Source organism: Arachis hypogaea, chromosome 15 (assembly GCF_003086295.3).
Source record: "Arachis hypogaea cultivar Tifrunner chromosome 15, arahy.Tifrunner.gnm2.J5K5, whole genome shotgun sequence".
Lineage (NCBI taxonomy): Eukaryota > Viridiplantae > Streptophyta > Magnoliopsida > Fabales > Fabaceae > Arachis > Arachis hypogaea.
Window position 1 is genome coordinate 123,864,138 of NC_092050.1, and position 27,625 is coordinate 123,891,762.

Genomic DNA, 27,625 nt, shown 5'->3' on the forward strand with positions numbered 1-27,625 from the left:
CCCAACACGGCAACTCGGCTTCTCGCCATAACCCACCACCCAGAGAGAATCAAAAGGACCATCCCAGACTGACAAATACAAGCCGACCACCAAGAATAGGCAAATTCGCCAATCACACGCCCCTAACAGCACCAATTACCGAGATATACCACCAAATAGCAGATCGAGGCATCATTTCGAAAGCCCGACAACTCAAAGAAAGGACGGGAGGCAGCAAAACCCTCTATTGCGACTACCACCGAGGTTACGGTCACAAAACACAAGATTGTTTCGATCTTAAAGATGCCCTCGAGCAAGCCATACGAGACGGCAAACTCCCAGAATTTGACAAAATCATCAGAGAACCAAGACGTACGGAAAGAGACAGGTCGCCGAAAAGAGAAGGGCGTAACCCGAGAACTCAAAAGCAACCCCCCAGGGAAAGCCCAGAGGAAGACCCGACCATCATAGTAAACGTCATCACAGGCAAGGACGTATCGAGCAAATCAAAACTAACAATGAAAAAAGATCTCAAAGTAATGGCTGTCAGAAACCAAACTCCAACCACTGCGGCCGACAACACGATAACCTTCTTACCAGAGGATTGCCAACACGGCACCTCGGCCGAAGATGCCCCTTTCGTCATCTCGGCCAGAATCGGAACAGGACTAGTACGAAGGATACTGGTGGACACCGGGGTAGACTCAAACATCCTCTTTCGAGGAGCCTTCGACAAACTCGGGCTTCATAACGACAACCTCCAAACACACCGCAACGGTGTCATGGGACTCGGAGACAACTTTCTCAAACCAGATGGCTCAGTCACCCTTCCCATCACCATAGGAACGAGCAACCAGAAGAAGACAATCCTATCGGAATTCGTAGTCCTAAAAGACTCCACAGCCTACAACGTGATTCTCGGAAGAAAAATAATCAATGACTTCTCCGCAGTCATCTTTACCAAATACCTCCTCATGAAGTTTAGAACCGACGACGGCTCCGTCGGTACCATCCACGGGGACCGGGAGGTCGCAGCCGAATGCGACAAAACCAGCCTAGCTCTAAGAAAGAAATCCTGAGATGCGGCCGAGGTATTCCTAGCCGACCTGGATGCCCGCCAAGACGACCAACCCAGGCCAGAGCCAGAAGGAGACATGGAAAAGCTACAAATAGGGCCAACCAAGGAGGAATACACCTTCATTAATAGGAACCTCCCATATGATCTTAAAGAAGAACTCTCCCAACTCCTGAAGCAAAATAGAGACTTGTTCGCATTTACACCAGCCGACATGCCAGGAATAAACCCCGACCTTATGTCCCACCGGCTAGCCGTGGACCCCAAGGCTAAACCAGTGACACAAAGGAGATGAAAAATGTCATCAGACCGAGCCGCCGAGGTCAAAAAGCAAGTTAAAGCCCTACTCGAAGCTAACTTCATCAGGGAACTCCCCTACACGACATGGCTAGCCAATGTCGTACTAGTGAAAAAATCTAACGGGAAATGGCGAATGTGCGTCAACTACACGGACCTCAACAAAGCCTGCCCGAAGGACGCCTTTCCCTTAACAAACATCGACGGATTAGTAGATGCCGCATCCGGCCACCGATACCTCAGCTTCATGGACGCATATTCCGGCTACAACCAGATCCCGATGCACCGACCAGACGAAGAAAAAACAGCGTCCATCACCCCGGACGGGACATACTGCTACACAGTGATGCCCTTCGGCCTAAAAAACGCTGGAGCCACCTATCAAAGACTTGTCAACAAGATATTTCAAAACCTATCCGGAAGCAAACTAGAAGTCTACATAGACGACATGCTCGTCAAGACTGAATCCGGCGAGCAACTCACCAACGACCTCAAGGTCATAATGAACACCCTACGAAAGCACCAAATGCGACTCAACCCGGCAAAATGTGCCTTCGGGATGGAGGCAGGGAAGTTCCTCGGCTTTATGATCACGCAACGCGGAGTTGAAGCAAACCCAGAGAAATGTCGCGCCGTCCTCAAAATGACAAGCCCAAAAACCCTTAAAGACATCCAAAAGCTCACCGGCCGATTGACGGCGTTATCACGCTTTCTCGGGGTATCGGCTCAAAAAGCGATCCCTTTCTTCAAACTAATGAAAAAAGGGGCCCCTTTCATGTGGGAGACGAAATGCGAAGAAGCGTTCCAACATTTCAAGAGAGTCTTAGCGGAACCACCAATCCTCGCCAAACCCCAGACAGGAGAAACACTCTACCTGTACCTCTCCATAACGGAGGAGGCACTCGCAGCAGCACTCATCCGTGAAAACGAGAAAAAAGAACAAAAACCCGTATACTTCATAAGCAGAGTCTTACAGGATGCGGAAGCTCGCTACTCACGCTTAGAAAAGCTAGCTTTCGCACTCCTTACAGCCTCCCGGCGCCTACGACAATACTTCCAGGCTCATTCTGTGACGGTCCGAACCGACCAAGCGGTCAAGCAGGTACTACAAAAACCCGACCTAGCGGGCAGAATACTAGCATGGTCCATTGAACTATCCCAGTTCGATATCAAGTTCGAACCCTGATACGCGATCAAAGCACAAGCCATGGCCGACTTTATCGCCGAAATGACACCAGGAGACTCCACCCCCGAATCATGGAAACTACACGTTGACGGCTCCTCGAACATCACTTTCGAAGGCGCCGGAGTCATTCTCGAAAGCCAAAACGGAGTCATGATCGAACAGTCAGTACGATACGAATTCCCATTCTTAAACAATCAGGCAGAATACGAGGCCCTCTTGGCAGGCCTAGCCCTAGCCCGGGAAGTCAGAGCAAAGGTTCTAGAGGTAAATACCGATTCACAGGTAGTCAGCTCCCAAATTAACGGAGACTACCAGACACGAGATCCCCGACTCCAACAATACCTTGCCAAGGTAAACAAACTAAAAGAAGGATTTGAGCACGTTACCATACAGCACGTTCCTAGGGAACGAAACGCCAGGGCAGACCTACTTTCCAAACTAGCCAGTACCAAACCAGGACACAGTAACAAATCGCTAATCAAGGAAGTCGTTAAGTCACCCTCCGTGTCAACGACAACCAACGCTCATCTGACATCCTCGAACCAGGGATCTTGGACCTACCCTATCCTACAATACCTCCTCGACGAAACACTGCCGCCGGATCCCAAAGAGGGAAAACGAATAAAAAGGGAAGCCGCCAACTATACCGTTGTCGCGGGACAGCTATACAAACGTAGATTCTCGTAACCCCTGCTCAAATGCATCGAACCTGAGAACACGGAGTACATACTCCGCGAAATCCACGAAGGTTGCTGTGGCCACCACGTCGGAGGCAAAACATTAGCCAAAAAAGTCATCAGGGCGGGCTACTTCTGGCCCACGGTTATCCGGGATTCCATACAAATAGTCAAAAGCTGCGACAAATGCCAAAGGCACGCCAATATCCACCAAACCGCCCCACACCAGCTCAGCATCATATCGGCAGAACGGCCATTCGGCACCTGGGGGATTGACCTCGTCGGACCCTTCCCTACAGCACCCGGTCAACTCAGGTACCTCATCGTCGCCATAGACTACTATACCAAATGGATCGAAGCCGAACCCCTGGCCTCCATAACGGCAACCCAATGCCGAAAATTCCTCTGGCGACAGATCATCACCCGATTCGGGATCCCCGAGATCATTATCTCGGACAACGGAACCCAATTTGCTGACAAAAAGTTCAGAGAATTTTTGGAAGGGCTACGTGTATCTCACCGTTTCAGCTCGGTAGAATACCCCCAAACAAACGGACAGGTGGAATCCGCAAACAAAATAATCGTCAAAGGACTCAAAAAGCGGCTCGACGAAGCCAAAGGACTATGGGCCGACGAACTCGGATCGGTCCTATGGTCATACCGAACCACACCTCAAACGACCACAGGAGAAACACCTTTCCGATTAACATACGGGGTGGAGGCGGTCATCCCGGTAGAGATCGGAGACCCAAGCCCCAGAAAAACAGTCGAAGGTAACGATGAGGGAGCAGAACGAGACCTCATTGACGAAGTAAGAAGCATAGCCCATCTCAGAGAGCTAGCCCTAAAACAGATAATCAGCCTAAGATACAACCACGGAGTCATCCGGCGAGAATTCGCAACTGACGACCTCGTCCTACGACGAAACGACATCGGTCTCCGACCCCAGGAGAGGGAAAACTCACCTCCAACTGAGAAGGACCATACAGAATCAAGGCTGCAATCGGAAATGGAGCATACAAACTCGAACGGCTCAACGGCAATGAAGTCCCGAGGACATGGAACGCCGCCAACTTACGACAATACTACACTTAGACCGACCTCGCTAGGTCACCCCCTTTCTTTTTTGGTTATCGTCTTTTCTTCACTTATCTTCCCATTTTTAACGAATCTTAAAATCTTTTTTAATTTCGCTTAAGTATCAATCCCAGGTACTCTTTCCCGCCACACACGGAGGGTTTTAACGAGGCCCACCCATCAATAAAATTCCATTAAAAGCTATCCCTATATTCTTTATTTTTTAAGTGTCCCAAATACGAAACAAAATCACGGCCACGACTGGGGGACCGATCACCCTATCCAGGCCCAAAACACGGATATCCACGAAAATCCGACCACACGACGGTCCGATCATCCCAAACAGGGAGTGAAATAAACTAAAAAACGGAATAGCTTTAAACGGAATATACAAAAGAGGCCCGAACGGCCGAAAAAGTCGTTAAACGAAACCCGAAATTACGAAGTCACGGTTACACGGCCCACGGCCAAACCAAAATATCCAAAAAAACAAACCAAGTCTAAAAGCAAAAATTCAAAATTACAAGAGATAAAGCTACTCGAGGTCGACTATCTGGCCATCACGAACGGTCTTGAAAGCTCCCATCACGGACACATCCACACCCGGAGCCAACACCAGGGCCTGCGCCTTCATCGTCTCCTCAGTGGCGGTAATCGCATCCTTGGCATCAGCCAGCAACTCCGTTTTCTCCCTCTTCAAGGCAGCAACCTCGGCCTTCAGAGCCTCCAACTCACCAAGAAGCACGGCAGCCTGGGAACCCGCATTAGAAGCCTTTTTCCGCTCCTCACCCAGTTGGGAAAGAAGTGAAGTCTCGACCTCGGAAAGCCAGAGAATCTCTGCCTCGGCTTCCTCAGAAGACTTCACTACTTTCTCCCTCGCAATCTCGGCAGCCTCAAGCTTCTCCTTCAGCTTAACCATCTCAGCCTGAGAATGGCGGAGTTTCTTATCCAACAAACTAACTTGAGCCATCACAGGCTCAGCCTTCCGAACAACGACGGTAGACCGAAGAAGGGCACGATACACCGACTTGGCCTGGAACAAAACATCGCAGCCATAAAAAAATGGCTCCGTACCAGGCATCAAGTGTTGATCGATAAACCCCAGGGCATCGAAACAACGGTCCATCACACTAGGCACCAAACCCTCTTCCTCGAAAGTCTCGCTGCTCGGATCATCAGGCCTTTTTCTCTTCCGAGAAGCCTCAGCAGCCGTCACCACGACGACTTCAGGCGAATTCGCAGGACCAGGAGAAACTTGAGCGTCGGCCCGCGCACCCGAAGAAATCACCTCCTGAGAAACCGGCTGAGAATCCACGGCAGGATTGGAGACAGGGGTAGAAGGAGACGAAGACCCCTCCTCCCGACCCATCGCTGCCTTCAACCTTGCCAGAGAAGTCAGCCCACCAGCCATCTCAACTGAAAGAAACCAAAGAAAAATCAAGTTACAAAGTCGGGAAAACAAAACATAAAAAATCGAGAAAGGGACAAGGCACACACCGATATACACCCGACAAGCCTCGGGATCCCCCATGACATCTCGAGGATTCAACGGACGCTCACCAAACAAATGCCACAAAACGTTGGCAACGTCCTTATCCTCCTGAGATAAACCGTCATAGGTGAACTTAGTCAGAACCGACGGTCCAGCACGGAAATTCCAGTATGTCGAAAACCGGCGTACGCCCTCCGGCGACAGCCAAAACGGATGATGCCCCTGGATGGGGCGCACCTTAAAATACTCCCTTTTGAAACCGTGAAAGGAATTCTCAAACAACCCAAAAATTCGGCGATGAGGCTGAGCACGAAATGACATATATCCTTTCTTATGCTTCCCTTCCTTAGTCGGGAGAGTGCATAAGAAAAGAAAAAGAAAAACAGGAACAGAAGCCGGAAGATCGAGATACCGGCACACCAACTCGAAAGACCGCACGGCAGCCCAACTATTCGGGTGAAGCTGAGACGGCGCCACGGAACACCGACTCAGCAAATCCTGAACAAATGGCGAGAAAGGAAACCGCACGTCGAGCCGAGTGAACATCGACTCGTAAACCCACATCCAGTCCGGAACAGTGGGCGAATGAAGGTTCAGATAACAGACGCGCTCGTCGGCGTCCGGGAGGACGAGCTCGTACCGCCCCTCCTCATCACCACCACCACAAATCGCCCCCTGATTACGGAGCCGTTGAAGATCGTCCTCCGTCATCCGTGACGGAACGCCCCACACATCGCTAGTCACCCAAGTATAGCCAGTGGGAACGCCCCTGGAAGGGGCTATTGGGGCACCCACACCCTCATTTCTCCGCCGGTGCATACCTAAAACAGGGAGGAGCACCACCATCAGCCTACTAACCCTATACAGAAGCAAGGCAAAACCTACCGCCACTACCAACCCACACGGCGGTGCTCAGCCCCTCCAAAGACTCGAAAACCACCTCCCAAAACACAAAACACGGTCCAAAAACGAAAGCAGCAAAGGAAACAGGCAGAACAAGACATGGCAGAAACAGAACAAACAGATACACCATAAAACGAAAAGAAGAAAAGCGAAAGAGACCAACCTGATAATGCAGAAAGTGAGCCTGGAAAAAGCTTGAGAAAGTTGACAAAAACGGCACCGAGAGGAATCCACAGAAGGAAGAAGAAATTATCCAAGAGAGAAAAACAAAAGAAAATGAAGTAATAGAGGGAAGTGAAGTGATAGAGGGAAGAGAAAGCGGAAAGCCAAAAAACGGTTTCGAAAAGAGGGCAGAAATAACGCAAATACCCCTGAAAAGCAAAGGAAACATAAGGGTAATAAAGGAAAAACGCCCCCTCACAATAAATGCCCCCTCGAAAAGAGAAACTAATAAAATCACGCCTCGAAGAACGCAACGGGCGCAGCAGACACGGAAGAGTCATGACAGACCAAAACGGTCAGACGTATCTTCCACGAAACAAAACCGAGGCACCAACCTCCTCTCAAAAACGACCACTCGAGAAAAGCCAAAGAGGCCTAGCCCACGGTAGGAATAATATCTCCCAGCGACAGACCGACCTCGCTCGCTCTCCCGCTGCGGGGACAACTGTTACGGATCTGAACCACAGATCCCAGACCCGGGACTGCACCCAACCTCGGCTTCCCGGGTCCAAACCGCACCTCGCTCAAAAGGCCCAAGAACCGGCCCTCCAGAGCTCCTAACCGACTTTCGAATTCAAACGTCTCCCTTATCTTAGCCAAATAAGATAAGATAAGATAAGATAAGATACTCACCAACACCTATAAATTGAGGACCCAAGTCCCTCCAGGTATTCATTCATTCCTCACACTTTCTACCTCTTAGATCCATTCTGACTTGAGCATCGGAGTGTCTTTGCAGGTACCACCCCCCATTGCTCCAGTCAAGCGACCCGGCTTCGGTCTTGATCCGCAGGTTCCCGATCCACCCTTCAACCCGTATCAGAGATATCTCGTACAATATTATTCAGATATTTACATGTATTCTAATGACTAATTTTTAATGTTCATTAGCACTCAACAAATTCAGTGTTTACGATATCTTTTGAATTTTTAGATTTCTATTACAGAAAATTCTAAAGATCAACAATTATATGTAGTCTGATAAGGGAAATCCGAGTCATGTGTAGAGAGTTGTGACCATCCGCCTAACAACCAGACAACTAGCAAAACAAGCACACTCAACCACTTCACAAGGCGACAAAGTTTTCAGTTTTTAAAACCGACCACCATATAGTAGAACCAATAATAACAATAAAATAATTATAATTATAATAAATTTAACCAAAATGTTTCATAAAAAAATTAGATAACGGAATGAAAGTGAAATTTTGTTTAATGTATAAGAAACTTCAAAATTTTACATTTTTTAAGTTTTTATGTAAAATTTTAAATTTTAGTATTTTTAAAATATGTGTTTGACACATTTTAATAAGACTCTAAGTCATCATTTCAATCATTTGTTTTAAAATTAAGAATATATTCCAATTAATTATATTTTCAAATATATTATATACAGCTAGAGTTAATATTTAATTTAGCCTTTAAAATTTAAAGTTAGGCTCAAATTAAGTTTTAAAATTTTAGTTTGGCCTTTATAATCATAATTCATATTAATTTTTGAGTTGATCTCTATTACCGCGTGCTGATTTGGTATATTAATTAGTCGCGATTTGGATTCTTCATTTAAGTTTCATATGGTCGAGGCCTATTAAAACTTTTAGAAGGTTGACGGCGCTGCTTCCGAAATCTCAAATTTCACGAATTAAACTTGTTATTATCGTTTTTGTGAGGATGTTATGCAAAGTTAACTAAGCTTTTAAACACTCTAGTAGATCTCACTCACATAAAATCTAGGTGAAGAGTCTAAATCATGACAAGTTAATGGGTAAAATTAACATAACATTAATGGAGATAAGCTCAAAAGTTAACAAGAGTTATTACTGTTGTAAATTTTGAAATTCAAATTGAATCAATTATAAGTTTAGGAATTATTTTAAATTCAACCTTAAATTTTAGGTGTCAAATTGAGTATTACTCTACGTAGTTATTATAAAAAAAATTATTTGTTTAATAATACAAATTGTCGAGAATGGTTTTCAATATTTTGAAGAATAAAATACAAATATATTTGTTTATTATACATATTCTTGTGAATAAATTTTTTATTTCAAACTATTCCAAATAAGTGTGTAGTAATTTTTGCAAATTAATTTGTTATTAAAGGTTAAAAAATAAAAAAATAAAATATTTTAAACTCTAAATTTTAAATTTAAATTATTAATATAGAACATAATAAATACAAAATTAAAATTTATTTAATTAACAAAAAATATTATACTGCTTACTTATGAAAAGTATTTAAAAGTAAGTTTTCTCAATATGAACCGAAAGAACTATTTGATAAGAAATATAGTAAATAAAGATGTAATAGTAATTGTACATATCAAATACCTAATTTTATAATAGAAATAAAAATTTTAATTTTTGACACAGAATTATTGTTTTTTTTTTAAAGACAAATTTTATTGGTGCAATAAAATAAAAAACTCATTTTGAGCTTACAGCAACAGAAAAACAAGAATTTTTCAACTAAACAAAAGTGCTAGATATTAACTCCTAATTAAGATAAGAAATGTTACTGAAGGGCGTGAAAAGGGTAAAGTGAAAAAAAAAAGAAGAGTTTTTGACTTTTTGACTTTTTGGAGAAGGAGCTTCGTTCTTGGAGTTTCATCAATAGAGGTTAGCCACTGCTTCCAGAGTTCCGAACCTTGCAATAGCTATTACTTCTTGAGGAGAAATGACTTTGGCTTCGAAGATTCTCAAGTTTCTCATCTTCCAAATCTGCCAGGTTAGTATAGGTTAGTATTGCTGACAAATGAGTTTCTTTTTGCATTTGCCTTCTCCCTTTGAGTTGTTCTTAGAGCCATAACCACCATCTCCATGTTTTTGTTTTTTGGTTTATCAAGGGAAGGCTTGCTATTTTTCAAGCATTCTCTGATTTCGGGCATTGGGTGAGGCAGTGGAGAGTTGATTCCACTGTAGCATCATATCGATTGCAGATTGGGTTCACCATTTGGATTCTAGAGTGCAATCTTTCTTTGACTGGTAAGCCTTCATGCATTACTTTCCATAGAAAAATTTTAATTTTGGACTGGCATTTCAACTTCCAAATTAAACTCCAGATTTCTCTCCTTCTGCATTGTTCCGACAAAAACTCAACTAATGCATGCTAGAACTGAAAGGCCAATGTATATCCAGAGACAACCGAGTAGCATTCATTCTTCTCTTTATTCCAGGTAACTATATCTTCTGTTGTTCTGATGCTTGTGTTTATGATTGCCTGCCCTACGCTTTGTGTGAATGTTGAGGTGATTAGCTCTTGATTCCAATTTTAATCTGGTAGGACTAGTTCAAAAACCCAAATCGGGTAATTGTGTGAATGGTTGAGATATTGAATTTTATTTGGTTGAATTTGCTTTATCTAGTTGTCCTCTAAGATTTTAACTGAATGTCCCCTTCCAATCTTCCAAAAAATACTTTTCTCCAAAACTTTTCTACTTTCCAGAATACTTTTCCAACCCCAAGATCGATTATTACCTATTTCTGCGCGTATGAAGGTTGAAAATTTAAAATATCTGCTTTGATAGACATTGTAAATTAGAGTGAGGCCGAAAGATCAACCTTCATCCCTGTTTTCCTAACATAGCCAAGTTAAAAGTCCTAAGATCCTTAAAATTTAGACCACCTTGGTTCTTTGGTCTACAAGCAATCCGCCAATTAATCCATTGCATGTTTTTCTCTGCGTTCCTTTGGCCCTAGAAAAATTGCATTATTGACTTTTGGATGTCCTCTAATAGTGTCTCGGAGAGCTTAAAGCAGCTCAGTATGTATAGAGGCACTGCAGTTGTCACTGCTTTTATTGAAACCTCTCTGCCACTAGTTGAAAGCAAAGCTCGCTTCCAATGTTGTAATTTTTGCAAAACCTTGTCTTTGACAAAATTAAATGTCTCTTTTTTCGATCTATTGACCACTATTGGAAGTCCTAAATCTTGTTCTGGCATCCAACATGTGGTATAGATAACAGGGCAGCCAACTGATCATGGACTGATAGAGGAGTGTTCTTGCTAAAAGAAACAGAAGACTTATCTAAATTTATCATCTGACCACTCACTTCTTCATAGTCTTTAAACAACTTTAATAAACTTTCGCAATCTTTCATTGTCGCCTTACTAAACAAAATAGAATCATCTGTAAAGAATAAATGACTGACCTTAGGGCATCTGGAATTCAGTCTCAAATCAGAAAATTCTAGCCTCCGTTCTCCTCTGTGGAGCAGACGGAAAAAACCCTCTACACAGAACAAAAATAGATAGGGGGAGAGAGGATTACCCTGACGTAATCAGGCTTAACGGAGTTGGCTTTCTATCTCTTTGGTATTTTTTCTCTGGCTGTTGGTTAGAATTTGGGTTCTGGTTCTCTTTTTGGGAGCTGACCCTCCTTCCAAATTGTTCAACTCTGACCCAATGTTCCCATTTTTCTTCCTCAACCTTCCCTGCCGGTAAATCCTCAAGGAATTTGCTGCATCCGTGAGCCTCGTGTCCCAAGAATCCACAATAGTAACAAAATTTTCCTATTCTTTCATATTTTGACTTGCAGTTTGATCACCTTCTTATCTCCCCCTGCAATCTTCATCGATCTTCGCAATAGTTTTGTGACATCCAATCCAATCTGAACTTTAATTATTTGCTCCTCTTTTCCTCTTAAAATAAATAAGTCAACATCCATCACTTCTCCCCATCACTCTCCCCAACTTCCTACCTAATTCTTTCGTTTTACAATGTTTCAATAAATCCCACAACTGAATCCATATAGGCACTTGTAAGAATTCAGTTTCCACAATTGAATCTTCTCCTTTCCATCTCTTTAAGTTGAGAATATAATTTTAAATAGCTAAGGAGCTCCATTCTCAATCCTAATCATCTCAATCTCCTTTTCAAAGAAAAATTGAAACACATTGCCACCATGATCCAAAACTTTGAAGCCCACCGGCTGTCTCCAGATCGCAAGTAGAGCAACCTCTAACGTACCAGCACTGAACTTATGATCAGCCATTAATCTCCCAACTAGAGTTCTTGTACACTTCTCCAAACCTTTCTTTATATCCTCCTCCCCAAATTCAATAATTTGATCTTCCTCCAGTACCTTCAATACTCCTCCTAACTCTTGAAATACAGCAGATGTTGCCATTATCAATTCGTATGAAACTTACTCAAAAAAAATTTAATAAGGATTAACCTCAAAAATTCTAGTAGGGCACTTTTTAAAAAATCCTAGCAACATGACACTTTAAAAATTAAAAATATACAAATGAAAGTAAATTATTGTTAGAAGTAACTTATTCTTAGTAAATTATTTTATTTAATTTTTCAATTGTATTTATTTATTTGGATAATTATTCAAATAATAATAGTATAAAAAAATATTTTTATTAATATAACGATATATAATTAGATATATATGTACAAATTTTAGGTATATTAAATTAAATTTTAAAAATTATATTTTAAAAAGAATAAAATATTAAAATTATTTCAATTAAGCGGCAGCTAATAATTGCATTTGTAAACACAGACAGGGCAAAGGCCTATCACCACGTGTCAAAATCCTACAGGAGAAGTATTCAGTGACCTTAAGTCCTCAACAACCACAAATTCCAGGTTCGAGAAATGACCTGTTCCCAGTAAACTGGTCCTACCATTTACAGAGCATCTCATGACTCAGCCATCCCAATCTTTTTTTGCTTTTTGTCCCACGTGGAATCACCATTCCCTATTTCCCTCGCTCCAACCATTTTTCTTATTCCAATCTTAATTTTTATTAATAAGAAATAAAAAAATGCGAAAAAATTAGTAAAATTTATTATTTTTTATTAATATTATTAATTATTAATCTAATTTTTTATTTTAATAATTTAATAATATAATTTTGATTTATATTTTTAAATATTATTAATTAATAATTGATAAAAAATAATAAATTTTATTAATTTTTAAAATAAAAAAATAATTTTATTAATAAGTGATTAAAATATCAAAATATAATATTTAATTATTTTATGATATAACTATTTATAGATTTAATATTATTAAAGCTTTAAAATATTTTTATTCTTATAAAAAAATATTTTATAGTTTCTAAATAAAAATTTAATTAATATTATTCAAATAAGATATATAATATTGACCTCTAAATAATTTTTTTTATTTTTATGTTAACTATTACCTATTGGCTATTGTTGTTTAAAATTAATTAATATTTCAATTAATAGTTTGTAATTTTGTATATTATTTTTCGTTAGTTTCGAGGCTTTTTCTTTCTCATAATTAATTAATAATCGATAAATTTAATTTTTAACATTATCGTTCCACATCTGTCCTTGTTGTTTCTTCCTCTATATATCCCTCGCCCCTTCCTTACAAATTTCTCTCTTTCCAGTAGTCACTGTTTTAGGTGCACCTTCTCAAATTGAAAACCATCATTTATTTTTCTCAAAAACCCCAAACATACAGAAAAATAAAAAAATATAAAAAATGCAAGTTCCATTGATAGACAGGCTCAACGATCTCCAAGCAGGTCTCAGTACACTCCAGAACCCATCGTTCCCTTCTCAGATCACTTCAACCTCCATCGCCGGAATCCAATCTGTTTCCATAGCTTACAGTTTCTGCAAATGGGGCGCTTTGATTCTCGCTCTAGTCGCCACCGTTGGCGGCATATTCAACAGAGTCACCATCTTCATCATCAGGTTCCGCAACAAAGCCCCTTCACTTCCCTCAATCTCGTTTAGCTCCGACGATGATTACACAAGCTCCGACAACGACGATGCCATTTCGGACTTGTCATCGTCGTCGGAGTTTGAAGACGGACACGAAAATGAACTCTCCGTGTTTTCCAGTTTTCAACGAGTGAACGAGTATTTTCGAGTGAGAGGCGCAAATGGAAACGACGTCGTCGATGAGGACGATGTTCAGAATCAAAACGACAACACTTGGCTTAAACGACGTCGTAGCATTGGTGATATTTTTTCCCTTTCGGAAATCGCCAACAGCAAGAGCGTCGTGAAATTGTGGGACAGCATAGGGTTTGGATTGGGTCTCGATTTCGATGATTACGAAGAGAGGCTGGACGGCGTCGTTTCGGGTTACGACATCCACGATGAGCCGTCGGGTTCCACGGCTGCAGCGTCGCGCTCTGTGGTTCTCTCCGCCGGAGAGGGCGCGCGTGGTAATTTGGCGGTTAAGATTTGGGACACGCGCCTCAGGAAACGGAAGCCGACGGTGGTGGCGGAGTGGGGCCGGAGCGTGGGAAAGAATGTGCGGGTTGAATCTGGCGGCGTTCAGAAGGTTTACGTCACTGATGAAGGCCGTTACGGCGTTACGGTTGGTGACATGAGGAAAGTGTTGACGCCGTTAGGCAACGTAACGGAATCTGATGCGGATACTTGGTGGGATGCTGATGCTGTTATTGTCTCGGACGAGCCGTATTTGGGTAGTGATGACCATTCAATGTTGAGGACAAGTTAAATAAATGCGATTTCTGGTTGGTGCATATTGTTTAATGGGAAGGGGGAAAAAAAAGAAAAGAAAAAAGAAAATAATGGCACTATTGGATATTTTCTTGAAATTTTTCTAAATGTATTTGTATTATTTGATTAATTGTAAATTGAGTAGTATGTGTATAATTGTCAATTGACTAGGTCGTTTAATTTACACAACCATATTTTACGCGTGTGGTTTTTGGGGAAATCTCTTGCGTGATGCGCTTGGTTTAAAACAGGCGGTCTTAATTCAATAAAGTTAGTTAGTTCCCGTGTAAGCTTTAATGTTATGTTTCATTGGATCAAGTATCTCTACTAAAAATGTTGATAAAATCATTAAAATGTCTGAATGAGGGATTAATTACTTTTAAAATTTTTAGTAATTAAATTTAACGAAGTCATACCATATGTATATTTATGTATATACTCTTTTTCTTTGTATACATTTTTTTATCTTTTCATTCTTAACCTAAACTTTGAATCAAGGAAAAATTAGTATAATAAAATTATTAAAAGAACTTCTATTAAAATTATTAAAAAGGATTAATTTTTGAAATATTTAGAGAGAAGGATCAAATTTTTTTAAAAAAGATAAATATACTCTTAAATTATTTATTTATTTATTTATTTATTTTTTTGTAAATTTGTGTAATGTGTATTGAAATTTTTGTGTTGTATGTATTTTGTTGGTTGGATATCAATATTTTAGACATGTATATACGTATTTTGTTAGTTTTATGTTAATATTCTAGGCATGTGGCCCTTTAAAAATTTATGTTATGTGCATTAAAATTCAAATAGAAAAAGACGACGACCACGTTGACGTCGACGAATGATAATGACGGAAGAAGAAGAGGAACAAAAAGAAGTAATAGCGACAATGCATATGTACATATATTTGAAAAAGAAGCACGTTGTGACTTAATTAAATACTTAATTTAAAAGAACTTGTACGCCTAATTTTATTGTATTTTTTTGGAGGATGGGAGGGAAATAGCTAAGGTCACTAACAATAACCTAGGACTTGGAGAGTGAAGAACAATTAATAGAGAATAGAAAAATAAATTATAAATAACACAACTCTAACTAATAAATCCTTAGTTGTAATAAGAAAAATGTACAGATAGAATCATACCTTGTTAATTGTACTCTTCATTCTTTTGGTTTTATGAATTCAGATCTTCTCAATTATGCACTTATGTTATGCAATAGGTTTTATTTTAGCTATATTATTACAACATATTTGATTATATTGTGTTGTTCTACACTTAAACGAAAAAGTTAAATCCTAAAATTCTATAATTCTACACTATAATTCTGTATTTCTATAAATTTGCATTAAAATTTTATAATTATGCTCTAAAATTGTTTGATTTTGCACTTAGAAATTAAAATTCTGCATTAAAATTTGGCAATTATGCTCTAACATTGTTAAATTTTTTTCTTAAACAATAGAATTATGTAATTCTGCACTTTGAAAATAAAATTATATAATTTTACACTAAGAATATAATTATGCAATTCTGCATTAAAAAAATCAGTAGAACAAAAGAAAACAATCTTACGTTCTATAAAATTTTCAATACGTATAAATTCATTAAAAGTCAAAGATCCAACAAACAATTGTGCAGTAGCAAACTAGACCATTATAATTCTTCTATGCTACTATTTCTTGTAATTCATTGTACAAGTACATTGCAAAACACGCAACAGTAGTTAAGTACCAAAAAAAAAAAAAATCATCATAGGGTAATTGAGATTGAGAGAAATGAACAAGATGTTAAGTGAGAATGTTGATGATTATGAGATTGATAATGAGAATGATGATGATTATGAGATTGTTTATTTGAGTTTGATTCTGATTTTAATACATCTGTATAGGTAGATGTGTAAAATTCACAAAATTAATAAATAATTAATAAATAAATAAATTATTGTTTAAAAAAAATTAAAAAATAGAATTGTATAGTTTAATGAGATAGAACTAATTAAAATAAAAATTTTGACATTAATTTTAAAGAATTTGATCCAAGATTGGGTCGAACGGACTAAATCGAATAAATCGGGCCTATATTGGACCCAAGGTCCAACCGAACACCCATTTAAGTGAAGAGCTTCGGCTCTTCCTCCCCAAACAAAAGGGGAATCACGTTGAAGCAAACGGGAAAGGAGAGTGAGAGCTTAATCCCTTGTCCAACTTCAATCTTTCATATCTTTTGATCCGGAGCTCCGATTGACGAGTCGTCAGCGGCCACGCGTTCGTCTCAAAATTCTCTACAAAATCCATTAATTAATTTGGTAAGAAAATCTCAATCCCACTCTCAGTATCTCCTTCACAAATTTGAAAATTTAATGTTTGGGTGTTGAGATTTTTAGTTGTTTTGATGTTCTAGGGTCAAATTAACTAGAGAAAATAAGTGAGTCTTGCTCAATTGATGCATAAATAAGGTAAGAACCTCAAGCTCTTGTTGATTTGTAAATTAGCAAGCTTGAATATTGATTATAGTGATATGTTATGGGATTAGATTGAATATTGTTGATTTGGAGTACATTGATGATGTTAGGAGCTTGAATATTGGACCTTGATGGCTGAGATTCGGTTCGGGGAGGTTTTGAGGCTGTGGACTCTTGAGAAACGTTGACCTTGAAGTGTCTTTGGATTTTAAGAAAAATCGGCTAAAGGTACGGTTTAAGTTTCATTTAGGTACCGTGCGGTGTGATGTGAATTCCTAGGTTAGATGCTCCTAGAACTAAGCTTGAATGGTATATTTGAATATATTGATATATGTATGTGAATATTGAGGATTGATTATAAGATTGCTTATGAGTTATGTTGTGTTGGTTGAATGTGAATTATTGTTGTGTTGGTTAATGATACGAGTATAGTGGAAGGTTGATGAGACAATGTATTGAATATGATGTTGTTTTGAGTATGAACCGTTGGGGTTGAATTTGATGAGTTTGGATGACGATGGGTTATGAAATAAATGAAAATTGTTTAGGTATATTTTGGGACAGGAATTGATTTGATTGGTAATGTTGTGAAGCATGGAATTTTGGGAAATAAGTTAGGAAGTTGTAGAAATGGAGGTTTATGATTTTGAATGAAAACTTGATTTTTGATTGAACTTCGGCAAGCCATAACTCGGCTTCCGGACCTCTAATCCTTTCCAAACTTATTTCATTTGAAAATTGAGTCCGTGAAGTTTACGCCGTTTGAAGAACGGATTAAAAATGATTTCTAACAAAAGAGTTATGCGCATCAGAAGTTGGCTGAGAAAAAGAAATTTCTGCAATACTTAGCAACTTTTTGGGAATTCTAAAGGGTTTGAGTACGTGAGGTCACACCCAACGCGGCCGTTTGGTTCGGCCAGACGTGCTTGTGTATGTGGGCGCATTCACGTGACGCGAGAAATCCTTTCGGACCAAGGAGACTTGTAAGACCTAGAACTTTTGAAAAGTCTTATTATGATCAAGTCTCAAATCATATAGTTATTTATAGCTTTAATTTCAGAAATTATTTTATTAAAGATAATTAAGGCAAGTTTTGATTTATTGAATTTGAGATAAGTTATGATTATTATCCAATTTTATAATTATTGGATTATTTTCTATATTTAAATTATAAAGTTGATAGTTATGAAAGTAATTTATAAAATTGATGAACAAATAGTATTTTCTATATATATTTAGAGTTGGATTTAATTTGGGTTTCAATTACCATATTGTTCCTATTTTTAATTGAAACTACAAAACTACCCCTAGCTTAACCCTAACCCTAATTTTCAAAATAGTGAAACCCTAATTCCCCAAACCCAACAGCCACCACCCCAACCCCCATCAGTAACACAAACACGCGCTGTTCCTTGAGAAACCAATGAAGGAAAAAAAAGAAAGGGAAGGCAGAAATTGGGGGAAGGGAAGAGAGGAGGAGCGGTGCCGGCGAGGAGCCCAATACCGCCGCCGCTGCGTCATCGCTGGGTTTGGAGGGAGGCCATACCTTGAGCTTGTCACCGTCGATCCACCACGAGCCGCTGCCGCAAGTCAGGCCTGAGGCGAGAGACAGAGAGCTGCCGCGAGGGAGGAAGAGGAAGGACGGGGAGATCGGGCGTTCCCAGTCGTCGTCGCCGTGCCTCCATCGCGACTGACCCGCCGCCGCTAGGGTTTGTGGTCGCCATTTCTGTGACTGCCAACAAGCACCGAGGAAGAAGGACGCCACCGGCGCCGTTCAGGGCAGAAGGAGGAGTCGTGCGAAAGGCAGACAAAGAGGGAGACTCTATCGCGCCGTCACTGCGCCAGACCACCGCGCATGAGGAGCCGGGATGCCGCTGCCCTTCCCGTCGCAGAAGAGAGAGCCCAGAGGAGAGAGAGAAGTTGCGCGATGTTGAGGGTGGGAGATGCGGGCCAGTGGCGCGTGCAGGAGCGCAACCCACTGCACGGAGCTATCGCCGCCGTTTCTGCCGCCGGCAAGCTTCGGTTAGCACCGCCGAAGCTTTTGCCCGTTTCTGTCACCGGAGAACCTCGCTTCCGTCGCCGGAGAACTCTTCTGGTAAGGGTTTTAATTGTGGTTTCTGTCCTTTTTGAATTCCAAGAATATTATAGTCACTGCGTGTTGGTTCCAGTTGTCGTCATTGGAATTTGTTGCCGCTACCGCTTGAGGTGGCTGCTGAGCTGCCGCCGAACTGGCTCGGAGACCGCCGCTGTTTCGGTTCAGCCGTTCCTTCTTCGGTTCGGTAAGCTTTTCGATTTGAAAGCCCTTTCGTTACTGTTCTGTAATCTCACGTTGAGGTTTATGGCGTTAATTGCTACAAAATTGAGTTTCGGTTATTATATGTTACGATTAGAGTTGTTATGGTTATTGCGAAAGTGGCTGGGAGCTGAGATTTTGGTTGCCGTCAGTTCAGGTTGAGGCGGAAAGGACTTTGTGAGATGTTTGGGTTATGGATTTGCGTTTTGAGGTAGGGGCGCTTTCCGAAAACTATATTTTTATATATATTGAAATTATTACATATGGATACTGAGGTGAGAGAATATGTATTTGGTGATTGTATCGGCCTTATGTATGGTTTGATTTTGTCTCGATTGTTGTGTGGCTTTGTGAAACGAAATGCTTTTGAAGTTGATTCTTTTAAAGCTTTGAAATCGAGTTTAATCCGTTGAGAATTGATTTGAGTTAATTTTCTTGAGAATGTGAAAAATAGAATACACTCTTGAATTCAGCCTGGTTTGCTTTAAATGATCTGGTTTGATAAATGATGGTTGCTGAACCGTTTCTTTAAAGCTTTAGAAATGAGTTTATTCGGCTGATAATGATTTAATTTTGAAACGATTTTCTTGAAATATCAAATTGAGATGACTGTTGGATTTGGCTTGCGTTGAACTGATTTTGAATTTTGGGCTGTTGAAAAAGATTGTGGACTGTTTTGTTGGGACCCGAACTGGGTGGCAAAGTCCAAGTTTTAGGGGAGGTGTTGCCGAAATTCCGGTAGAATCCGGGACTTTACTGAAATGTTATTCGGAAACTTATGAGTTAATGGCTTCTACTATTTTATCTGAATTATTAAGAAAGGGATGACTTATGCTTTTGAAATGAATTATTAAAAAGGAAATTGTGATTTAGTCTTGTTTCTTAAGAAAAGTATTATATTTTCCTTGTGAACAAGTTATTTAGATGAAACTTATGCTTTAAGACTGTTTTAAATGTGAAAAGGGTTTATGCCTTTGAATTTGGCTCGAGGGTTTTAATTAGAGAAGTTTCAGTGACTTTGAAAGAACCTGAATGTCTACTGACAAGTTTCATTCTAAAATATTTTGGAAAAAGTTTTAAATACTCCTTGAGTTCTGCATTTTCGTAAGATTAAAATAATTTCTGAACAGTTTGAAACGCTTTAGAATTTCTCATGGGGTTGAAGTTAGTTTTTGTCTAAGTAAAGAAAACTTCTTTGAAAAGAGTAATTGATTACATGACTCAGTTTGGCTTAGATCCTATTTTGTTGCTCAAATCAGGAAGCCATGGTTTTAATGATTTTAAGTGAATTTGAGGAAATGAGTTATGTTAATCTCCCCTAAAGACTTGGGACTCTGCCGATGAACTTTGATATAAAATCCCGTTGTTGGATGGATGATTTTGAATATTTCAAAATAAATCCTTACCTTGCCATGTTTTTGGAAGTTTTGGAAAGAGAATGCCGATGGTGGCTTTGTTTTAAAAGGAGAATCTACCTTGAGTAAAAGTGGCTTATGAGCCTGAGATGATTTGAGAAATGAGATCTTTAAAGCCAAGGCTAAAAAGAGTTGAAAATTGATTTTAAAGTGAAATAAATTGAGAAAAAGTGCTTTATGGCTTAAATGTCGATTTTATGAATTTGATGATGTTGAATGGTGGAAGTGCTGTTCTGTTATGGGTCGGAATGGCTGTGTATGATTATGAACATTGGCTGGTTATGGATTTAACCATGAGCCGGATGGCTGAGTTATTGCCATGTTACGGCGGTGCCATTATTGAATTATGACTAAGTATGAAATGCATATATGCTATTGAATGAAATGTGAATGTTGTACTTTCACTATCTGAGATACGAGTTTTCCTAGGTAGTAGCAGTGGCTAGCCACCACGTGCTCCAGGTTGAGACTTGATACTCTATTGACCCTATGTCGTAAGGGTGGTGGGGCACTGTGAAAGCCCCGGATGAGATCGCCCCCGTGAATATACACCAGTAAGGGTGTTGGATATGGATTATGATTATGATCATGATAATGATCGAGAATAACTCGAGTTGGAGATGCACGACAGAGGGACAGTCCAATGGTTAGCTATTAGGACTTGTCGGGTTGGCTATATAACCGACAGATGATATCATCAGCCACTAGGACAGGCATGCATCATATGCATCTATGTGACATTGTTTGGGTGTGCATATTGTACTTGGTTTGCCTTTGTGACTACTTGTGATTAACTGCTAATTGTTCTACTTGCAATAACTGTTTGCTTGTGCTTGCATTTTCCTATTTGTGTTTGCTACTGAGATTCTGTTGGACTGTGGTGATTAGATTGTTGGTTGGATTGTTTGGGCCGAGGGCCGTGGTTGAAATGAGATAGACCGATGGTTGGTTTTGGTTTTGTGTTCTGGTTTGGAAAAGTATGAAAGGCTATTTTGGATCAGCATAGATAAACCTTTTTGAAAGGCTTTTAATGTTTTTGAGAATTGAACGGTTCCTCTTTCAGAAAAGGTTTTCGACTTTACTTTTATTGTAAACCGTTGTTTTTGAAAAGAGGCATAAGACGGTTATTAATCACTGGTACGGTTTATCTTCACGTATCCTATTATAGTAATTCCCAAAAACCCTCTACTGAGAACCCTTTCGAGGATGATGTTCTCACCCCCCCCCACCACATTTTTCCCCTATTAGGATATAGGCGCAGAAGTCACGAGAAGTTTATTTAGTTGTTGTTGAGATGCTCTGTATTGTTTTAGTTATGGTGTATTGAACCCTCGCCTTTATCTTGATATATGCTGTAAGAGGGATAGGATTTGTATTGGTTAATGCCGTAATATTATTTATATATATATATGGATGTACTCTTTATGAGTTTTTGTAAGTTGTATTGTATGTATGGATGTACGTTGTATAGCAAAAGTATCTTTTGGATCGGTTCTGCGGTTTAAAGTTTTAAACAGGCCCATATTTTAGTATTTAATAGTATAAGAGTCGTCGTAATGTCTAAACTATCAGAGTTGCGCAGCCGGAAGTGTGAGTTTTGGTAGTTAGGGTGTTACAAGACTCGCGTATGCGAGCAAAGGTCGTGTACGCGAGATGGGAAAAATTACACTTCCGCGTACGCAGGACATGGTTTGCATACGCAGGGTCCTATTTTTCAACAAGTTGAATTTTGTAATTTTAAACATAATTTGAAACTTCTAAACCTCTATTTCTACTCTCTAAGAGCATAGAATTGAATTGTAATGGTAATGAAAGGGGGTTGAACTAGGAAGGGATGGTGACTTAGAGGTGAAGAGAGATTTTGAAGTGGGGGATTTGAATTAAAAAGTGTGGATAAAGTGAGTAACTAAGTAATGAGGTGATGAAAATGTTGAATGAGATGTAAAGGATGATGATGATGATAAATGATGAACTTGAGATTGAATTGAGATATGAATTGATGAAATGTGAGTGTACGAGAGAGGGTATAAGGGCGGTATGATAAATAGTGAGTGTGATTGGAGAGTGTGACGGGCACTATATCCCAAGAGTGTGCTGGGCACTATATCCCTAGTAGATAGTGATTGTGGCTATGATTGATTAATTGAGGAAGTGTGGAATATTAAGATAGATATGAATGAATAAATGTGATTATGAGACATGATTGAGGGATGGCTGATATTGATGAGTATCTTGAGTTTCTCTCTATTGCAAGGCGTGTCGGACATTATATCCCATGAGTGTGGCAGGTACTATATCACGAGAGCGTGGCGGACACTATATCCCATGAGTGTGACAGGCACTATATCCCGAGAGCGTGACGGGCACTATATCCCGAGAGCATGACGGGCGCTATATCCCAAGAGTGTGGGAACACTTTATTCCGGGTAATGCGACAGATACTATATCGCATGAGTGTGGTAGCAACTATATCCCGAGAGTGTGACGGGCACTATATCCCAAGAGTGTGGAGGCATGTCAGAGAGATGATATCTGAGTTAGCTGCCGGATGTGTCGGGTTCTGGCGATATAACCGACACATGAGCTCACGGCCAGTAGGAAAGACATACATTATATGCATATGTTTGAATTGTTTGGGTTTGTTTAATTGCTTTGGTTTACCTAATTGTACATGTTTCATGATTATTAGCTAATTATCTTACTTGCCTTACTTGTGCATTACTTGTCTATATTATTTGTGTTTGTATAAAAGTTGAATTACTTGAGGGATGGTTCGGTTTTTAGATTATTTGGTTGGAAGGTAGTGAAAGTATGAAGGATATTGGATTAGAATTAGAATCCCCTATGATAGTTACTAAGTTATGGGTTGGTGAGAACTTAGGATGAATATGACGAGGTAAGAAGATTAAAATGCTTAGTGAATTTATGTTATAGTACATTGTACTTATTTGGCACTTTTACCGTATTGGGAACTCAGGGGTCAGGGGTTCTTATTCCGTATATATATTATCTGTTTTTCAGATGCAGGTCCTGGTGCTCAGTAGTGAGCTGGATTCGTCTAGAAGGTGGAGAAGTTTATTTGAATCTGTTTTGTACTTTTAGAATCTCTCCTGTTTACTTTGAAAAACCTTCAATATGATGTACACAAATGTTTATTTTGTAACTTGCCTATAGAGACGATGATGTATCTTTAAGAGAGATAGGAAATATTGTTGTCAAACTAGTTTTAAATTCTGTACCCTAGCCGGCCTAAACTTTGCAGGTCGTGACTAGTAGCTATTTACTTATGTTATATATATATATATATATATATATATATATATATATATATATATATATATATATATATATATATATATATATATATATCTTGTCCTTATCTTATTCTTATCGCTTTATGAAATGCGCTTTACCTTTCGTCTGTTATCTATATACGAGAGTGTTTTTCGTTCGTGATTTTACTTTATTCCTTTTCAGACTTCTCGTTTACTAATTATTTCATTTAAAAAAAAACATACACACACACACACACACACACACACACACACACACACACACACACACACACACACATATATACTTACTATTGTTCCATCTTGAGTAGTACCACCGTAATATCGTTGACATATGACTCGAGCATAAGGATGTGTATTTTAGGGTGTTACAAGATGTAGTGGCATTGATATACTTGCCCCCACTTGCTCCCAGTCGAGAATGATTTGAGATTTGTAAAATTATCTGAGTTTCGGATTTCCTTGGGTAGATGTAGTGGGTCGGTTCTACTTGCTCCAGGTTGAGATCCGAGATTCTGTTGACCCTGTGTCGCAAGTGTGGCCGGACACTTATACCTTTCTGGATGAGCTCTCACTCATGGATATATATATATATATATATATATATATATATATATATATATTAAATGATTATAATTTTGAGCTTGGGATGCACGCTCGCAGGGATTGTTCAATGGTTAGCTACCAGGACATGTCGGGTTGGCTATGTAACCGACAAATGATATCATTGGACATAGGGCAGGCATTCATCATTTGTATATGTTTGACTTGTTTGGGTTTGCTTACTTGTTTTGGTTTGTCTAATTGTATATGCTATGTTACATGACTATATGCTACTTGCATTATTTGTATCTACCATTACTTGTCAGTTTTGTTTGTTCTTCTACAACTGAGAGATCCCCCCATGCTGATGTTGGTTGACGCTGAGGGTTGATGCTGGTTATGATTATGATTCTGTTGAATGAAGTGTTGAGGAAAGATGGAGAATGTGGACTTAGACTTAGAATCTATGTTAGTTGCCAAGATTATGGATTAGAAATAATTTAAGCTGGACATAGTGATGTGTGGAGAATTAAGATTGTTTAGTGAGTTCATGTTGTCGTATGCAGTATTTATTTGGCACTTTTACCGTACTGAGAACACATGGGTTGGAGGTTCTCATTCTATATATATCACTTGTTTTTCAGATGTAGGTCTAGGTGCTCAGTAGTGAGATGTGCTTCATCTAAGAGATGGCAAAGATCATTAGATTTTTGCTTTATTTTGTTTAGATTCTCTCTGCTTTTGTTTTGAAAAACTTATATTATGTATTTAACTCTTTTGAAAACTTACCTATAGAGGCCTTTATGTATCTTTTAGGAGAGATAGGAGATATTGTTGTCAAACTGCTTTTATTTTATACCCTAGCCGGCCTAAACTTTGCGGGTCGCGACTAGTGGCTATTTACTTATATTATATAACTATATTCTGTCATTATCTTATCCTTCTTTACTGCTTTATCCTTATATCACTTTCGATCACGCTTTATCTTCTGTTTTATCGATATCTGAGTATTATCCGTTCGTGATTTTGTTTTACTCCTTTTCAGCCTTCTCGTTTAATACTTCCTTTCAATTATATCTATAAATATGTATTGTAATCCATCTTAAGAGTTGTACCACCTTATTATCATTGACTTATGACTTGAGCATAAGGATTTGAATATTAAGGTGTTACACAAAGCAAGCAATGCTACGAGAATATCAATAAATAGAGCAAGGAGTGGGATCCAACCCTTGAGGAGTTTGACTTGCCAGAGACTGATGAGAATGACTCAGAGGACGAGAGTCAAGCAATGGACATGGATGCAGAGGATACCCATAATGGAAAGCATAATTAGTTAGCGCACAGAGGACCATGCGACATTTAAGTGTGGAAAAAATTTCATAGCTTCACCTTTTGGTTAAAAACTTTCATTCCAAACACTTGCATATTTTACTTTTTATTATTATTATTATTATTATTATTATTATTATTATTATTATTATTATTATTATTATTATTAGATTTCTTTTTAGTTATTTTGCTACTTTGAGTTTTTATTTAGTTTATTTGCATATTATTTTAGTTTGTATATAACTTGTATTCTAGTTTTAGTACCATCTTTTTATTTTATATGATTTGTATATATATCTTTTTATTTTGAGTTCTTATATAGTTTATTTGCATATTATTTTAGTTTGTATATAACTTGTATTCTAGTTTTAGTACCATCTTTTTATTTAATATAATTTGTATATACATCTTTTTATTTTTAATTGTGATTGGATGAATATAGAGGATAGAAATTAGGTTTTTTTTTCTTTATGAATTTGTTAAATTGAGAATAGTAGGGAATAGAGAAAAAATTTAGAATTTTATTTTCATCCAACTAGAAAAAAAAAAATAAATCTTAGGGTACTTAGTTAGAATAATAGATTTTCCAGAAAAATAATTTTAGGACATCCTATTAACTTAAATTAGAATTTTTTTTTTCATTAAATTGCTTGAACAACGATTATGGAACATAGATTAAAGTTTGAACACACAACTTAGTAAGCCTTGAGCCTTTAATGTGTGGTTGTATGCTTTTAACTATTATTTCATTTTTGTATGTATTATTTTCTCTACAATTGTAATCTTTGACTTATTTTATTTTTGATGTCCAATATCTTGTGTATGCATGTATTTATATGATTGAGACTATTGTTTCATATAATCTCACATACCTAAATAATCTTATTTTATCCATCTATCATTGTTAACTAATTTTGAGCTTAATAAATTTTTCTTTGTTCTTAATTTTTAGCACAACACTCTCCTAAGCAAAAAATCATGAATGCTCTTAATTTGATTTTTGATTAGATTAAACTAGTGGATGTTGAATAATCTAAATGAGAAAAAAAGGAAAATTTTGGTGGAAAAAAGGGTATATTGATTGAAAATTATGGAAATTGGGCAAAACACATACCTTCGTTATATTGTGAAAGCATATGCATATATTCAAAAAAAAAAAAATGTGTATAGAAGGAGAAAAAAGAAAAAAAATGAAAGCAATAAATATTGTTCTATATGGCATTCCTAGGAGTAATAAGTGAATATGTGATGTGAATTAATTAAGAATGCATGGGTGTGTGTGTGAAAAATAAAGGACAAAATACAATAGTAATAGGATTTTGTATTAAAGTTGAACATATAGTTATAGATTAGATGCAAGTTTAAACTAATCAAATGTTTAAATTTTTAATCCACTTAACTAAATATATCCTCACCTTGTCCTATCTCCATTACAATCCTCTAAAGTTCTCATGATATTTGTATACTTGCATTGAATATTTGTTGATTGTTAGAAGGAGAACAAGTCTTAAAAAGCTATGTTAGAAGAGAATTGAGAAATTGAACCATATATACTAGAGCGATAAGAAAGTAAACACGTCAGTGAGGATTTGATTGCTCAATCTTGCAAGTTTGTAATTTTTTTTTAGAATTGAAATAGATTAATAGGATTGAATTGATTGCTATATTGCTTTTGGCCCTATATGTTCATATGTTTCTTAGAAATTGATTTATTTTAATTAAGTAGATAGAAATAGGTAGAATTAGGTAGAGTAATTAATGAGGGTTGACATCCCCTAACTTTATCTTCATTAATGTATAGCATGAGAACTTGCTTTTGTCTAAGTGTGTGAGAGTTGATAAACCTATAATTTATAATATTTTTGGATTGAAAAGAGTGAAATTACCAACTTAACTTGTACTTATTCCTT

General features: G+C 38.4%; 2 protein-coding genes across 2 annotated transcripts; both read left to right on the forward strand.

Annotated features, from left to right (window-relative positions):
- The first annotated feature begins 518 nt into the window (after window positions 1-518).
- Window positions 519-1,058, forward strand: LOC140179304 (uncharacterized). Its single transcript, XM_072218020.1, has one exon. It carries the CDS (start codon window positions 519-521, stop codon window positions 1,056-1,058), a length of 540 nt encoding a protein of 179 aa, XP_072074121.1.
- Window positions 1,059-12,590: 11,532 nt separating this feature from the next.
- Window positions 12,591-14,663, forward strand: LOC112750579 (uncharacterized). Its single transcript, XM_025799367.3, has one exon. The coding sequence runs from the start codon at window positions 13,379-13,381 to the stop codon at window positions 14,369-14,371; it is 993 nt and encodes a 330-aa protein (XP_025655152.1). The 5' UTR covers window positions 12,591-13,378; the 3' UTR covers window positions 14,372-14,663.
- Window positions 14,664-27,625: the final 12,962 nt, after the last annotated feature.